Source organism: Bombina bombina, chromosome 5, assembly GCF_027579735.1.
Source record: "Bombina bombina isolate aBomBom1 chromosome 5, aBomBom1.pri, whole genome shotgun sequence".
Taxonomy (NCBI): domain Eukaryota; kingdom Metazoa; phylum Chordata; class Amphibia; order Anura; family Bombinatoridae; genus Bombina; species Bombina bombina.
The window spans coordinates 1,146,848,128-1,146,866,814 of NC_069503.1; the positions used below are offsets into that span (position 1 = coordinate 1,146,848,128).

Sequence of the window (18,687 nt, forward strand, 5' to 3'; positions counted from 1 at the left end):
GAAACGTCACATTAAAAACTTGTTTGTTTGCACAAAGACCCGGTGAGTGCTTTTTATCTCTGGATGAATATATTATACTTTTAAAAGCACCCCGGCTATATATATATATATATATATATATATATATATATATATATATATATATATATAAAATAAGATTTAATGCCCAGAAACAGCTGCCTGGAGGAAGTTCATACCAAAAGCTGCTTCCGAAAAAGCAAAAACATAAAAATGGTAGAATTTAGTAAATGTATGTAAGGAAGACCAAGTAGCTGCCTTTCAAATTTGATCAATAGAGGCCTCATTCTTAAAGGCCCATGAAGTAGTAACTAATCTGGTAGAATGGCAGTAGTCCCATATACTGACCCACCTCCAAGTAAGCTTTATGATTTAAAAGCTTTAACAAAGAGGTTAACAAAATGGCAGTAGCCTTCTGACCATTTTTAGAACAAGAAAAATGAATAAACAGGCTAGAAGATTGTCTAAAATACAGCAGATAGATCTTGAAAGCTCTGACCACATCCAAATTATGAAGAAGCCTCTCACTAGAATTCTTTGGATTAGGACAAAAATGGGGAACAACAATCAATTTTATAAGTATAAACCCCCTTATACAAAAGTTCTCAAAACTGCCTTATTCTGATGAAAAACAAGATAAGGAGGCTCAAAACAAAGAGCAGGCAATTCAGGCAATTCAGAATTCTAGCAGAAGAAATATCCAAAAGAAACAGAACCTTCTGTGATGAGAGTGGGAAGTGACATCACCGGATGGGGGCGGGGCTTATGTCTGTTATTGTCTATGTGGCAGTTGTTAAGTGAGACCTATGGTACCAAATGTATATTTCCATGCTCTTCAATAAAATAGTGTTGTACCCTCCCCGATGTGTCCTGCATCTCATGACATGGTGTCAGAAGTTCTTGCCTGCGCTTTTGTTTCCTGATTGATGACGATGTCGAAGTTTACCCCACCTGAGCCTTTTGATTTCTCTCAGCCTGCAGCTTGGCCCACATGGCGTCAGCGGTTTAACGCTTCAGGATTGCTTCCAAGCTGGACAAGGAGAGGGGTGAAGAACAAATTAATTCTCTTTTATACTCTATGGGGAAAGATGTGGAGCCAGTGTTCAATGCCTTTAATTTCCAATAAGGGGAAGAATTTGACTTTGAAATAGTTATGAACAAACTCAGTGCTCACTTTGTGCCCAAAAGAAATGTGATTCATGAGAGAGCTTGTTTTCACAAACGTGCTCAGCATGTGGGAGAATCTGTGGAGTCATTTGTGCGCAGCCTGTATGAACTAGCTGAATTCTGTGAGTTTGGTGTTGCTAAAGAGGAGCAAATCAGAGACAGAATAGTCATAGGAATTGCAGATGCTGAAGTCTCACTGAAGCTACAGCTGGAGGAGGATTTAACATTAGATGGGGCTATTAGGATGGCCCGCCAGAGTGAACTGGTGAAAAAGCAAAGTGCTGATCTGAGCTCTGAGAGTATTGTGGATGAAGTGCAGCAGTTCAGGAGGGCTGCTAGTGAAAGGCACAGTGTGAGCGGTAGACCAAGGGCAACAGATAGGCCCAGAACGGATGGGCGCAGCATGCCCGCTGCACACGGTGCAACCGTGCCCATGATCAGAGTGTCATATGCTTTGCTAAAGACAAAAGATGTAGAAAATGTAAGTGAATGGGCCATTTTGAAGTGGTGTGTAAAACTGAATATATTAAGGAGATGCAGGTGGATAGCGACCAGGATGGTCAAGAAGTGTCCTTTGTAGGGTCTGTTGTTGAACGGCCGGGTTCAGAAGAAGATTGGAAGGTTACTCTTACTGTAAAGGGAGCCAAAGTTGCAGCATTCATAAAACTGCCGTGACAGCCTCAGCTGGCGAAAGTTCCAACAAAAGTCCATAGTCCTGGTGGCCGCATTGATTGTGCGGGAAATTTCTTGCCAGCTGCGAGTACAAGCAAAGGATATTCACCATGTGGGTGCACGTGATTAGAGGTCAATGTGTTAACAAGTTATTGAGCAGAAAAGCAGCCTGTGGTTTTTAGTAGCCAGAGTGAATGAGATATCAGAAGATATGTTTGGTGAATTGGGCCTACTGAATTGCAACCCAGTCCGTATATCACTTAAAGGTGACGCAGTCCCATACAGCATTACCACTCCCCGTAGAATTCCATTCACCCTCATGCCTCAAGTGGAGAAGGAGCTTCTGCGCATGAGGAATATGGGAGTTATTGAAGAGGTTGTTGAAGCAACTGACTGGTGTGCCATCATTGTGCCTGTTGCAAAGAAAAACGGGAAGGTATGCATCTGCGTTGACTTGAAAAGGCTGAATGAGGCGGTGAAGAGAGAGAGATATGTGCTGCCGACACTTGAAGACATAGCTCTGAAATTGGCTGGGGCGAAGTTCTTCTCTACACTGGATGCTTCCAGCGGCTTCTGGCAGATACCTCTAGATCCAAAGTGCCACAAACTGACTACCTTCATTACACCGGTAGGTCGGTTTTGCTTCTGCAGACTCCCCTTCGGGATATCCTCTGCTCCTGAAATCTTTCAAAGAGAAATTAGTTCTCTCCTAAGAGACCACGTGGGCACGGCAGTCATCATGGACGACATCTTGGTGTATGGGTCTACATTGGAGGAACATGATCAGCGATTGAGCAGTGTGCTGCAGACTATTAGAGAGACTGGGCTGAAGTTAAATAAGGAGAAATGCCATTTTAGAAAAGCTGAGTTATGTTACTTTGGGCATATCATCAATGGGGATGGCATCAAGCCAGACCCCGAGAAAATTTGTGCTATTGAACAGAGGAAAAGTCCTTCTGATTTACATGAGCTGAGACACATATTGGGCCTTGTAAATTATGTGGGCAGGTTCCTTCAAGATTTCTCCACAATACTACAGCCTATCACAGAGTTGCTAAAGAAAGATGTTGCCTGGGTCTGGGGACCTTTACAGGAAGAATCTTTTATGCAGGTCAAGTCCCTGCTGGGGTCTGCCCCAGTGTTGGGGTTCTACGACCCTTCCAAAAAGACTGTGGTTAGTGCTGATGCGAGCAGTTATGGGTTAGGGGCCGCCATCCTGCAGTTGAATGAGAACAAACTACAGCCCATCGCGTGCTGTTCCCGTACACTGACGGCTGCTGAGTCGAAATACGCACAAATTGAGAAAGAGTGTATGGCTGCAGTTTGGGCCTGTGAGCGCTTTCAGCGTTAACCTAGTGGGTTTAGAGAAATTTAGTCTGGAGACTGACCATAAACCTCTAGTCCCTCTAATCAACTCCTATGATATTGACAAAACACCCCTAAGATGCCAGAGACTTCTAATGAGGGTGCTCAGGTTCAACGTTCAGGCAGTGCATGTGCCGGGGAAACAACTGGTTGTGGCAGATACACTTTCCAGGCTCCCACTGGCTGCTGCTGAAGAATCTTCAACTGAATCAGATGTGAAGGTGTATGTAGATTCAGTTCTGGCCTCCAAATCCATTTCTTCAGGGAAGCGAGAACAAATAAGAAAAGAGAAATATTTAGATACAGACCTTCAAGAAGTTATAAAGTACATAAAAGAAGGTTGGCCGAGAGTCAGGCAGCCTGGATGTCTTTAAGTTCTTACCAGTCAGAAAGGTCGCAGCTCACAGAGCTGGATGGGTTGGTGCTGTTCCAGGACCGCATTGTTATTCCTGTTAGCATGCAGCAGGAGATGTTAAACAGGATTCATGATAGCCACTTAGGCATTACAAAGTGCAGAGAAAGGGCAGCTACGGCAGTATGGTGGTCTGGGATCAGTTCTGACATTGCAAACCATGTGTCAAAATGTGCCTTTTGCCGGGAATGCCAGCCTACTCAGAGAAGGGAGCCCTTGATTTCTACTCCGCTGCCTGTAGGCCCGTGGCAGATAATAGCTGCTGATTTGTGTAAACTGCACAGGAAAAAGTACCTAGTTGTGATTGACTACTATTCCAGGTATTTGGAGATTGCACCCTTGAATGAGATCACAAGTCAAGCCGTTATCATTTGTCTCAAGAGCCTGTTCGCCCGGTGGGGCATACCAATGGAGTTAGTGAGTGATAACGGAATGCAGTTTGCTTCCACAGAGTTCAGTTCTTTCAGCAGAGAATATGATTTTGTACATTCCACGTCAAGTCCACATTACCTGCAGGCCAATGGAATGGCTGAAAGGGCAGTTCAAACAACAAAGTTCATTTTGAAGCAATCTGAGCCGTACCACTGGTTTTAGCCCGGCACAGCTGATGCTAGGATGTTAGATTCGCACCACCTTATCCTCTGTGGGTGTCTTCAAGCCAACTGGCTCTATTCCTCGGGACGAGGTCCTTAGGAGGGATGAAGAGGCAAAAAGGGGCTATTGATTCTTCTATGACAGGAGACACTCTCTGAGGCCCTTGCAGGAGCTGAATGCGGGTCAAAGTGTCAGAATTAAACTGGATGATGAGAAGAAATGGAAGACGCCTGCTATGGTAATTGGACGCTCTCCAGAACCAAGGTCTTATGTAGTCCTTACTGATGGAGGGACAGTCACACGTCAAAATCGAAATCATCTTCAGCCTGTACCTGAGAGTTTGGAGTTGGATGCCTCTGTACCACCGCCAGTGAGATCCCCTGTTTTGAGAGGGGTGCCTTCCCCTCAGCAAGATCACAGCAGGGATACGTCTTTGCCTCCAGCAGACTCTCAATCACCTTCTTCTGTATCAGGGGACAGTTCATGTAGAATTACATCAAGCGGAAGAGTGGTGAAACATCAGGCCCGATATCGGGATTAGCACTAGTTAGAACAGTGACCGGAAGTATGGGCAGAATAATCCCATGGTCACTGTGGACTAGGGTAGTCTACCCGATGTTCAAGTCAGGATGTAATTTATGTTGTTTATACAAATATTCTCTTTAACCTCTTATTTGTTATATACTAGACAAAGCTGTTGTTGTATGTTTCTTGTATACCTTGTTATTTGTTGTATTCAAATGAAAAAAAAGTATGCTTTGTCCTTTGAAAAGGGGGAAAATGTGATGAGAGTGGGAAGTGATGTCACCGGATAGGGGTGGGGCTTAGGTCCGTTATTGTCTATGTCGCAGTTACTAAGTGAGACCTATGGTACCAGATGTATATTTCCATGCTCTTCAATAAAATGGTTGTACTATAGTTGTAATCATTATTATTCAGATAACCTACAGGGGTCTTAATTTCAGTCCATCTAATTCCCACAATATCTTTGATCTATTCGTTGATATAAACAAATCTGTAAGAAAGTTGAATATTCAACAATATTTTGCAGTAAAGAAACTCAAAGGGTCAAACTGCAAGGCAATTCTAACTAATGATATGGCCAAGAGAGAGGCCACAAATTATATCTAATTTGAGCCAGACGAATTATGGGAGTATATGTGTAATGATTTAATACATACTGAGGTGAGACCTATATCTAGTTTTAACCCTAGTGTGCCATCTAACTTATTTGGAGGTATTTAGAAATTTAGTGTTAAGTGACTTGGAAGGTATCAAGAATTATAATCTTGATGAAGGTAATCTTAATAGATTTGAAAGGAAAGCTATCTCTAATTTGATGTCAGATAACAATATTATCATTAGACAGGCGGACAAGGGGGGCGGGGTAGTTATTCAAAATAGAACTGACTACTTGAAAGAAGCAGATCGTTTGCTCAAAGATGAGTCTTACTATAAAATTCTAGCTTTTGATCCCACTCTAGTTTATTCAAGGAATTGATCAAATTAATTGATGATGGGTACTCCCAGGGGGTATTGAATAAAAAGGAAAAACAATTTTTAGTACCTATTAAACCCAGCATGGCATATTATTACCATCTACCGAAAATCCATAAGGGTCTTATTGATCCCCCTGGGAGACCCATCATCTCAGGAATTGGCTGCTTAACGTATAATCTTTCTTGTTATATTGACATTTTCCTGAAAAGGATCATGGTAAATTTGGATTCTTATATTAGGGATACCATTGACCTACTTAGCAAATTAGGTGCCATTCAATTGGAGAAATTACAGAATAGCATTTGGATTAGCTGTGATGTAGCCGCTTTATATACGAATATTCAACATAGTATTGGTCTTAAGGCTGTTAGATATTTCTTAGAATTGGATATTTATATGCCGGAAAGACAAAGGGAATTTCTACTTAATGCTATTTTATTTGTGTTAAAACATAACTACTTTGTATACCAGGACTCGTTCTTTTTGCAAATTTGTGGAACAGCCATGGGGACGACGTTCGCCCCGAGTTTTGCAAATCTATTTATGGGATACTTTGAGATACACCATATGTACCCCTCTAAACTCTGGGTGAGCGTCGTCCACTATGGCCGTTACATAGATGATCTAATTTTTATCTGGTATGGTACTACCAAAGAGGCTGAGAGTTTTGTAGGTTATCTGAATAATAATGATTATGGAATTTCTTTTTCTCATAATATCAGAAGTGACAGTGTGGATTTTTTTGGATGTCACTCTGGGGTGGGATAATGATGGAAGTATTTATTCTAAAACCTTCTTTAAGGAGGTTGATTGCAACAGCTATATAGACAAAAGAAGAAATCACCACCCGAGATGGCTGAACAATGTACCATACAGCCAGTTCTGTAGAATTCGTAGAAACTGTAAGAGAGAAGGTGATTTTGTTAAAGAAGCTGAAGTTCTATCCAACAGATTCAAAGAGAAAGTGTATAATCATAAAATTCTCTCACAGGGCATGAGTAAGGCCTCTCTAAAAAAATAGGGATGAATTGCTCAAAGCGAAATCATCTAGAGTAAATAAATATGAGGATGTACCAAAATTTATAACTGGCTATAGAAAAATACTGGCCCATTTTAAAGAATGATCCAATTCTTAAAGAAATTGTAGGAAATAAACTGTTATGTATCTTTAGGAGGGCCCCTATTTTAAGAAGTTGTTTAGCCCCCATTAAGGTTGTGACATTAAAAGGAAGGCCTGAGACTAAGGGACAACATCAGCAGTCTTCTGGTTTTTTGAAACTTAAGAAGGGGTTCTACAAATGTGCTAAGAGTAGATGCCAGACATGTGACCATATTGGACACAAGGAGACGAGTTTTAGATCCAATACGACTGGAGACGAATTTCAGATTAAGACCCAGATGACATGTGAAAGCATATATGTTGTTTATTTAATAACATGCATTTGTGGACGCACCAGTAGGTGTTAGAGAACACGATGGGAGAACACCATAGAAACATTAAACATAACTTAAATAAACAAAGTTTGTCACAACATAGTACACTCATGCATGGGGGTAAAGATAATACATATCATATTGCCCCTATAGAATTCATCCCAAAATCTGTGCGTTATAATAGATTTACTAGGTTGCGACAAAAGGAGACCTATTGGATCTGGAAGCTCAAGACACTATTCCCTGAGGGATTAAATGAGAATTTAGATCTGGCAGCTTCCCAATAGTTTCTCCCTTTTTGTAATGATTTGGTAGAAAGGTTTTTGTCCTTTCTAACATTGTTATTTGTATAGTATTAGAGTGAATTTAGTATTCAGTCTAATATGCACCTTTCCTTTATAGATTGGTGATTAATCTTTTGAGAATATATATGTTGCATTTAAGATTACTCTACCATTGTCGTATGTTCTGTATGATATGATTTAAATTAATTTGTTTACATACAGCGCTGACAATGTGGCTATATGTATAGGGATATCTAGAGAGTGTGTATATTGTTTCTTTTCCCCATATCTATGTATCTTTTCAAGCAATGTTATTTTTGAGTAGCCATAGATACGCCCTTATGTATAACGTTGCTATGACAACGGACACATTTTTCTGTAACCAAGAGTGCCAGCTTAGGTCTCCCTTTTTGTTTACTGGACATATTTGCCATTACTTTACACACAGGGATCCAATATTTTGTGCTTTAAATATGAATGAGCGCATTGGGTGTGTGATGGCTATTAGTGTCAAGTTTGGTCCCATAGTGTTGTGTGTGACTCCGCCTTGCGATTACTGATTGGTTTAGGTGAAGTGACATCACGATTTGAGGGGTGTGTTGCTATGACACCGTTACACTTACAGGATTGCGTGTGCGTCTGTTTACCTATTTCCAGCTGCCAGCTGCAGGGTGGACTTATAAGAGGAATATGGATTGTCATCTTCTATATTTATCAAGGAGGCAGCTCTATCTGTATAAAATTACTACTATACGGTGGTGTTCGCCTTATAGGGTGCTCTTTAAGGGCTGATCTTATACTGATAATGCATGTATACATATATATGTTTGTATACTACATCCTAGCAACAGGGAATCTTTGTTTCTGATTGTGGAAAATGTTTTTTATGTTTAGAATGTGTTTTTGATATATGTATTTATATATGGACTTTTAATATTGCTCACTATGTATTCAGGTCTGCAAACTAAAATGGGTTTTCTTTGCTTAAGTCATCATATTATAAGCAGCTGTAGCCTGTCTGTGATTAGATCATGTGACCAGTGACGTGCAGTAATAGGAGGCAGGGGAGGCAGTGCCTCCCCTGTCCAATCAGAGGAAAAAGATTTAAAACAATATTTATTTTAAAAAAAAGAAGTATTTTTTGTATTTATTTTTTTTGGCCACGCTCACCCTGCCCCAAGGGTACCCCCCAATGGCAATTACCCACATCATCATTATGTTATTTGTAATTTTGTACTGCGCTTGCGCTGCCAAATTCAGCATCCATTGTTGCGCAATTAGGAGGCAGTGAGCCGGTCCGCTGCCCTCCTGTAATTGCGCAACATGGATCTGAATAATTTCCACTGCTTACATAGCTCTAGCACCACCCAGTGGTGTCTTGCCGGGCCCTCATACAAGCTCCAATGGAGGCGGTTATCAAAACCGCCTCCATGAAGGAGCTAGATCACTCAGCCAATCAGCATCAGCACTGCCGGCGAGGCGTGCCTGCTGGGCTGCTGAGTGACAGAGTGTGGGTCACGTGACGTCGGATCATTTACGTGAGGTTGCGCCGACACAGTCAGACAGTGACTTCAGGCTGGAAGAGAGTGACTCACAGGAGGGAGCTACTGCTAAAGTGCGTGCCCGTATACTGCCCTGCCTTCGGCTCAGTCAGTGCGGTTGTGCGGCTGTGTGGAGTCACAGTGGACTTACTGGATTGACTCGTGGAGGAGGTCCTGGACCTGGAGGACTCAGGACTGTGGAGGAGTCAGGACTCAGGAGGGGTGGACAGAGGAGCGGAGCCACGTCGGTGGAGTGACAGTGACAGACAGTCTCTCAGTGTCTGACAGTGACAACCTCATCAGCTCAGGTTATTTTTCTATGCAAATTCATATTATGTTTATTGTTCATCTGTTTGAGTGGGAATCATTTTACTTTAGTGAAGTTTTGCTAAGGTTATTATGGGTAAATGGCTGTGTGATAAATCATTTGCTTCTCAATAATGCTCTGATCAATATGTTCCCCACACGGTATTTCCCACAGAGTTAGCAAAACTTTGTTGCCTGATAGTTACTATATTGTCCACTCCCACCTAGAGTTCAAGCTCAATGGCAAATTTGTATAGGCAAAAAGACATCTGTGTGTGGAATGATTGGGATAAATATAATAAATTAATTAGGAGAGAGATCATCAGAAAAGAAATTATATCTGTGTATTATTTGTATAGTACACTTAAATCACAGTGCTATGATGTTATGCTGCTGTTTTACCTGTATTTACATAAAAATACAACAATATTCTTAACGTTTGACAATGGTTTTTGAAGAGCAAAGGGACAACACAGACAAACAAAGTGTTCATTAAGTAATGTATTCATAAACTTTATAAAGCAGTTTGTAAGAATAAAATGATCACTTTCATTCAAGAGCACAGCGAAGTGATGATTGTAACACATTTATTGGTAAAGGGTCAGTCACATGAAAATCTGACATTATTAACATGTTAGTATCATGATCTAGAAAAATATATCTAATGTACTCATTGTATGAAAATAGCATGTGTGTTTTTTTTTATTTTTATTTTATACTGGATGCAGGAGGTTAAAGAGACTAACAAGTGCAACCAAAAAAACAACAACAAAAAACAGTCTAATGTGCTTAAGCATTTTATAATTGCTCTATTCCTTGGATATAACCGTTGTCTATCTCTCTTTCTCTTTGTCTCTTTCCCTCCCTCTCTCTCTCTTTCCCTTTCTCCCTCTTTCTCCCCCTCCATCCCTCTCTCTTGTCCCCTCTCTCCCCCTCCATCCCTCTTCCTCATCCCTCTCCCTCCCTTACTTCCTTCCACTTTCCCTCTCTCTCCCTCTCCCCCCTTTCTTTCTGTCCCTCCCTCTCTCTCTCTCTCTCTCTCCCCCTCTCTCTCCCCCTCCCTCTCTCTCTCTCCCTCCCTTTCTCCCTCTCTATCCCCTCCCTCTCTTTCCCTTCCCTCCCTCTGTCTCTCTTCCCCTCCCTCTCCCCCCCTTTCTCTCTCTCCCCTCCCCTTCCTCTCTCTCCCCTCCCTCTTTCCCTCCTTCTTTCCCCCTCCCTCTCCTGCTCTCTCTCCCCCTCCATCCCTCTCCCTCCCTCTCTTTCCCCTCTCTCTCTCTCTCTCTCTCTCTCTCTCTCTCTCTCCATTTCTCCTCCATCTCTCTCTCTCTATCCTCTTCTCTCCCCCTCCCTCTCTCTTCCCCTCCATCTCTCCCTCCTTATATCTCCCTCCCTCTCTCCCCCTCCACCCCCCTCTCGCTCTCCCTCCCTCTGTTCCTCTCTCTCCCCCTCTCTCTCTTTCTCCATCTCTCTCTCCACCTCCTTCTCTCTCTTCCCTCCCTCTCTCTCTTTCTCCCTCTCTCCCTCCCCTCTCCCCTCTCTCTCCCTCCCCCATCCCTCCCCTCTCCCCCTCTGTCTCCCCCCTTTTCTCTCTCTCCCCTTTTCTCTCTCTAGCTCCCCTTCTCTCTCTCCCTCCCCTTCTCTCTCTCCCTCTATCTCTCTCGCTCTCGTGTGTTGTAAAGAATGATAATAGCCATTGAGCAACCTGCTAATTTAATCATAAATAATTTAAGATACCTCTATTTGGATCATATATGTGCTTATCGGGCGTATCATAGCCAGTGCCTCACCAACCTCTGACCTCACCGCACGTCACTGCATGTGACTCAACTTTAACATGTGCACACAATGTGTTTTTAATCAATGCATAATGTTTGTGCTGTATATATAGTGTGTGTTTTGTATAGCTGACTTACCACTGCCTGATGAAAAGGTGCCAGCAGCATCTTGAAACGGGTAGCAGAATTTCTTGTATTATTTTTATACTACTTTTTAATAAAATATATCCCTTGCCTTGGGATATTTTAATTTATTTTATTGGTTTGTGAGCTTTATTTGGGGTTTCATATCCTTTGCTGAACTGTGGATCCTGTTCTTTGGAGTGAGTCAGCTGTTAGACTCTGATATACCAGCTTGCACTACTTGCACTGCATTATAGTGCGCAGCATAAGTGAGTATTCCATCACAGACGGGGCACATATTGGGGGCTTTGAAAGCATTAGTGACCATCTGCACCATTGGAGTCTCCCTGTTTCCCTCCCCATTTTTGTTCTTTCATCCCAGACTCAAGATCACGTTGAATCTGATGGGAGCTAGCTGGTGGGCTCTGAATACTCCAGCCTGCAAGAATAGCACTGCATTATAGTGCGCTCCGTTTGTGAGAACCCATTTATTTGTAAGGGGGTAATTTCTGGGGAAGATCTAGCTGTGTTTTAACATGCTGCACCATTGGAGCGCCTTCTTCTCTTTCATTTTTTTCTCAGAACTTAAGGTCCCTGAAAATTGCATGGAGTTCCAGAATATTTATTTGCAACCTTGCCTCCTGAAGAAACCAAACTGCCTGTTCTCTCTGGGACCACCAGACTGCACCCCAACCTGAAAGACTTGCATATGTCAAAATCACAGTCCAATTTGGACAAACAAAGGATGCCCCCAGAACATTGGATCAATGATTTATCCACCAAGAAAGGGATTGTCTTGTTTTGGCATCCAGAAGAACCTCCTGAGCCAACTGAAAGTAATTCCTGCACCACCAATGAAGCATACAAGAATACAGATCACTTTTTGGAAAATTTACTTTCTAACCATGCTCTTAAAGAAACAACAAAAGTCTGTTGGTATGAAATACTGTTAAATGTAAAGGTGGAGCTTGCACCAAAATATCATCCAGGAAACAAACTACCTAAACACCCTGAGCTATTATTACCAATAAGAGAGACCCCAGTACCTTTGTAAAACTACCCTTATTGAACAAGAGGACGAATAGTCCAAAGAGTTTCCATTTTTAAAAAGTAACCCTGATAAACTTGTTTAAATTTTTCAAATCCAGAACAGGTCTGTAATTTCCTTTTTTCTTGGGAACAATAAAGAGGTTGGAATAAAACTCCTGACTCTGTTCCGATTCTGGAACTGGAGCTATTACACCTATAGATTCCAGATCCAAAATTGACTGAAAAAGGGCTCTTGGCTTAACAGGATTCTTTGGAACATGAGACAGAAAAATCCTTCCCCTGTGAAGCCTTGATCTGAAACCTATTCTGTATCCTTGGGAAATTATGTTCAGAACCCATGCATCTTGAACCAAATGAAACCAAGATCCCTGACAAAGGTGTAATCTGCCCCTACTAGAAGACCTGTATTGGGAACCACACCTTCATGCACTTGGTAGTGGAGACAGGCTTCTTAGATTGTTTGGAAATGTTCCAATTAGGATTTGGCTTCCAGGAAATACCAGAAGAACCCTTTTTCTGGAATAAATAGGATGACGTCTGGTTCTTAGATTGATGAAAGCAATGAAAATGGTTAGGTTCCCTATATTTACCCTTAGACTTCTTATCCTAAGAGAGAAAGGCTCCTTCCCCCCCAGCCACCATAGATATAATGTCATCCAGACCAGACCCAAACAACACCTTCCCTTTAAAAGGAAGAGACAGAAGGATAGATTTAGAAACCATGTCAGTGGACCATGATATCAACCACAAGACCCTCCTATTCAGAACTGTCCAATGCTATATTCTAAGCATTGATCTTAATAATATCAACAACCCATTACAAATAAAAGAATTAGCTGTCTTTAAGAATTTTAATAAATTAGAAAACTCTTCACCAGCAGACTACTCAGAGAACTGCTCAGATAAATCCTCACACCAAATGGTAGAGGCCGCAGCAATGCAAGTAATACTAATTGCTGGCCTAAAAAGATAACCTGCTTGCATAAAAATACTTTTTATGAATAGTCTCTAATTTCCTATCCATAGGGTCTTTAAAAGAGGTACTATCCTCAAGAGGAATAGTAGTATGCTTAGCCAAAGTAAAGCAAACAGAGGGGGAACTATTATTAACAGAAGAGGGGACATGATCAGTATGCTCCATAACGAAAAAAAGATTAACAGGCAGGTAATGAGTAAATCAAAATACAAAGAATGATTAAAGACAAATGATCAAACATAACAATAACAATAAAGGCAGGATAAGCAAAGTAACCTAACACCCAAAAAAGCTGTTCTTGGAGGAGGCTTAAGCAAACTTAAGGAGCATTAAATATCCATATAGCATCATATGATCGTTAACCCGACATCAGGCAGAACACACAGACATGCACAAAGGGACTGAGCATGCGAAAAACCAAAGCACACTAAATAAAAACAACGCATATACGTCAAGTAGTGCACATACTAGTGCGCACGCGATGTGTGTAGATGATTAAAGGCAAGAATGCAAAACAAATGGCAACATGCACCTAAGCAAAAACACGCTAAAAAAATAGAAAGCTGATGTGCAGAAAAAAAACCGATGCGCACTAATAAGCCAATATGTGCTAACAAGAAACAAGCATGAAATAAAACAGACATGTGCATAAACCAACATGATGTAATAAAAAAATGCATAACGCACCTCTAAGCCTACATAGGGTGAAATAAGGTACTTGGTTACCCCTGCCATATACAATGCCTGACCTAATGATCCCCATGATATGAAATACCCATAAGTGAGTACCTACTAATAGCCTACAGGCTAAGCAGGTGCCAAACAACAACCCCCACACTTACCTGATAGGCACTCACACTACTGGACTTACCATAAGCAGAGAAGAACTTCTTCCTGTAGATAGCCAATCCAGTTCTGTATGCGTGACAGCAGAGGATCTAAATATGTAGAGTATAATGTTGAACTAACAGGAGGAGGCTAGGGACCAGTTCTCGCGACACCTGTGGCAGGCCTGTGAATAATCCCCATAGAGTGTTTTTGTGCAACTATTTATACTCCAAAGACTTCCATCTGTCTAAACAGTAGCTCTCTGCTGGGAAACGGAGCCTTTAAATCTGTCTGAAAACCCTTCTCACAATAACCTGGAGCACCTCCCTTCTTCACCTTCCTCCCGCAAAAGCAAAGACACGACAAGTTAAAAGTAAGGTGGGAGGGATTTTAAGGACTCTTGGAAATCTTTGCCTCCTTTTTGGATCTTTGCCTCCTCCTAGTGGTATATAATATATATATATATATACTTGCCAGGAGTAATGAATTGTGGACTCTCACCACCTTTATGAAAAAAAGGATGTCTAAGACAGTTAAGTGTATCAGGCTGGATCCATTGGAGAAAGAAAAGTAAGCCTGTATCAGAATGTTTCTTTAGGATATGGGGTATGTGGTAGGAAAGGATGAGTCTCTAAAGAAGAAACTGAAATATCTAAATGCTGGATATTCTTTAAAATAGAAAAATAAAAAATAAATCTATGAAGCTGGGAGATGAGACTTTACTAGACCATAGCATCAGTAATTAAATGTCTGTTGTTTTTCCTACTTTCCCTAGTGGCAAAATGTCATCATTACAAAATAATTGTGAATGTTATGCTGAAGGTGTTTTTCTCATGGGAGAATAATAGGGAACCCAAGGCACATGTTCTCACAAGGTTAGAGTTGTGTTTTGTCATTTTTGTACGTTAGATAAAAATACAGGTGTTAGATGTTTTTTCTGAGCACTTATAGTGAAGACACACTCTGGAATTTGATAAGAGACATATAATGAAAACAATAGCAACTTCCTATAAAATGAATGTCATAGTCACCCATCATCTAGCTACTTGCTCTGTAATAATAATGCAATGGATTTACATTCACGCTGAGATCTCACCAGGATTCCCTGTGTGGCTCCGCTACAAACAATAATGTTCCGGGGGTCACTGGGGATGGCGCCGTCCCTTCTCTGTATGAAGCTAGCGATCCTCTGTGGGACATGCTGTGTGATGTATGCAACACTGTAGCTGCCTGTAGTTTACCAAATAAAGCATACAAACGGTAATTGGTTATTAAAAAGGAACACATCTTCTTCCTACAGATGGTAACAAAACACTTAACATTTTCATACATTTTTCTATTAAACAAGTTTGTACACTGCAGGAATAGTCTTGTTATCTGTGCTTAGCATTATGAATGAATGTTGACTAAATTTCTTGATGTTCTTGAATCTTAGAAATAGGTTCAATTTTATTAACAGTGTATAACGTGAAGCTTTGTTTCAGTCCTGGTGTAATTAGAGGTATACAGAAGCAAACACTATAAAACCCATCTAATCTGCCCATATTTATTTGTTGGGTTAGCTTCATTAATCCTCAGGATATAAGTACATACATACATACATTCACACATACACACACACATACATACATACTCACATACACACACATACATACATACAGGGAGTGCAGAATTTTAAGGCAAATGAGTATTTTGACCACATCATCCTCTTTATGCATGTTGTCTTACTCCAAGCTGTATAGGCTCGAAAGCCTACTACCAATTAAGCATATTAGGTGATGTGCATCTCTGTAATGAGAAGGGGTGTGGTCTAATGACATCAACACCCTATATCAGGTGTGCATAATTATTAGGCAACTTCCTTTCCTTTGGCAAAATGGGTCAAAAGAAGGACTTGACAGGCTCAGAAAAGTCAAAAATAGTGAGATATCTTGCAGAGGGATGCAGCACTCTTAAAATTGCAAAGCTTCTGAAGCGTGATCATCGAACAATCAAGCGTTTCATTCAAAATAGTCAACAGGGTCGCAAGAAGCGTGTGGAAAAACCAAGGCGCAAAATAACTGCCCATGAACTGAGAAAAGTAAAGCGTGCAGCTGCCAAGATGCGACTTGCCACCAGTTTGGCCATATTTCAACATCACTTGAGTGCCCAAAAGCACAAGGTGTGCAATACTCAGAGACATGGCCAAGGTAAGAAAGGCTGAAAGACGACCACCACTGAACAAGACACACAAGCTGAAACGTCAAGACTGGGCCAAGAAATATCTCAAGACTGATTTTTCTAAGGTTTTATGGACTGATGAAATGAGAGTGAGTCTTGATGGGCCAGATGGATGGGCCCGTGGCTGGATTGGTAAAGGGCAGAGAGCTCCAGTCCGACTCAGACGCCAGCAAGGTGGAGGGGGGAGTACTGGTTTGGGCTGGTATCATCAAAGATGCTTGTGAGGCCTTTTCGGGTTGAGGATGGAGTCAAGGTCAACTCCCAGTCCTACTGCCAGTTTCTGGAAGACACCTTCTTCAAGCAGTGGTACAGGAAGAAGTCTGCATCCTTCAAGAAAAACATGATTTTCATGCAGGACAATGCTCCATCACACGCGTCCAAGTACTCCACAGCGTGGCTGGCAAGAAAGGGTATAAAAGAAGAAAATCTAATGACATGGCCTCCTTGTTCACCTGATCTGAACCCCATTGAGAACCTGTGGTCCATCATCAAATGTGAGATTTACAAGGAGGGAAAACAGTACACCTCTCTGAACAGTGTCTGGGAGGCTGTGGTTGCTGCTGCACGCAATGTTGATGGTGAACAGATCAAAACACTGACAGAATCCATGGATGGCAGGCTTTTGAGTGTCCTTGCAAAGAAAGGTGGCTATATTGGTCACTGATTTGTTTTTGTTTTGTTTTTGAATGTCAGAAATGTATATTTGTGAATGTTGAGATGTTATATTGGTTTCACTGGTAAAAATAAATAATTGAAATGGGTATATATTTGTTTTTTGTTAAGTTGCCTAATAATTATGCACAGTAATAGTCACCTGCACACACAGATATCCCCCTAAAATAGCTATAAATAGAAACAAACTAAAAACTACTTCCAAAACTATTCAGCTTTGATATTAATGAGTTTTTTGGGTTCATTGAGAACATGGTTGTTGTTCAATAATAAAATTAATCCTCAAAAATACAACTTGCCTAATAATTCTGCACTCCCTGTACATACATTCTCACATACACACATAAATACACACATAGATACTCACATATATACATACATACTGTACATACATAAACACACACACACACACATACATACATACACACATACATACATACTGTACATACATAAACACACACACACACACATACATACACACATACATACATACTCACATACATACACACACACACACACACATACATACTCCCTGTGACAGACCCCTCTGTCAGTACTGGAAGGGTTAACTTTGTTCAGCTTTGAGAAGCTATTTTCTGAGACAGGTTTCCTAGCATATTGTGTACTGTAATTAAGTTTATGTGATAAGCATTCACTGCTAGGTGATAAGAAGGACTCTATTGTTTTCTTGTGTTTAAATTGTTTATCTACTTAAGTAATGTAATTCTATTGTATCATGTCAAAGGGCGTCTTCCCTCTATCTAATGTAAAATACTCTTCCAACCCCCCCATCTGGTCTCAGACCTGCATAAATACTGGGCATATAGCCCTCAATAAAGTGCATTCTGTTTTTACCTTCAATGTGGAGCCTGGTCTCATGTTTGAGGGGGGAATGAGCTGGGTTGTGAGTTGCTGATCCCATATTCAGGACATCTTTCATCAGGTATTAACCCTTGGTATCCGGGTTATACCGTAACAATTGGTGGCAAGCAACGGGATGATCCTCATCGCCCAGAAGAGCAACTACACAAGCCAGTAACCTCAGGAAGAGGGAGACTATTACAATACTGACCGAGATGGACGAAGTACCAGGGCCCGAAGGAACCAATGAGCCCAGCATATCAGACAAAACCCCCGAAGAAGCAAGCTTTGATCGGGCGGTTAAAATAAGACTGGCACATTATGGCCCCAACCCATCTGCTGAAATTATCGACCGGGTCATAGCAGCTGTGGAGGCCAACCTACTTCGCCAAAGCGGCGCTGCAGCAGCCCAAGTCACAGCAACCCCAGTGGAAAAGAGAAAAGTAAATTTTGCAGCTTTTAAAAACTTCCTGGAAACAGAAGGAGAGATTGATGGGTACCTTGCGGATTTTGAGAGGCAATGTGCACTACACAAGGTACCCGCAGAGGACTGGGTCATGATATTATCCAGAAAATTATCCGGCCGGGCCAGCGAAGCTTTTCGGGCCATTGCAGATGAGGAAGTCGGGGATTATAATGCTGTAAAAGAGGCTCTGCTCTCCAGGTATGTGGTTACACCAGAGGCATACAGGAGGCAGTTCAGAGACACTGTTAAACTAGCTGGAGATTCCTACGTCGAGTGGGCATGTAAGGTGCACCGCACAGCAGCTCACTGGATAGCGGGGTGCCAAGCCGTATCTGGGGAAGAGGTGCTGCAGCTATTCCTGTTGGAACATTACTTCGACAAGTTACCCGCAGGAGTTCGAGAGTGGGTTCAGGACCATAAACC

General features: G+C 41.5%; 1 protein-coding gene across 1 annotated transcript in view; it reads right to left on the minus strand.

Moving 5' to 3' along the window:
- LOC128661757 (alanine aminotransferase 2-like) overlaps positions 1 to 18,687 on the minus strand; it is a 120,588-nt gene that overhangs the window by 73,685 nt on the left and 28,216 nt on the right. The window contains exon 2 of the mRNA XM_053715977.1: positions 15,142 to 15,275. Within this exon, the coding sequence (XP_053571952.1) occupies positions 15,142 to 15,275 (134 nt within the window). The remainder of the gene's footprint in view (positions 1 to 15,141; positions 15,276 to 18,687) is intronic.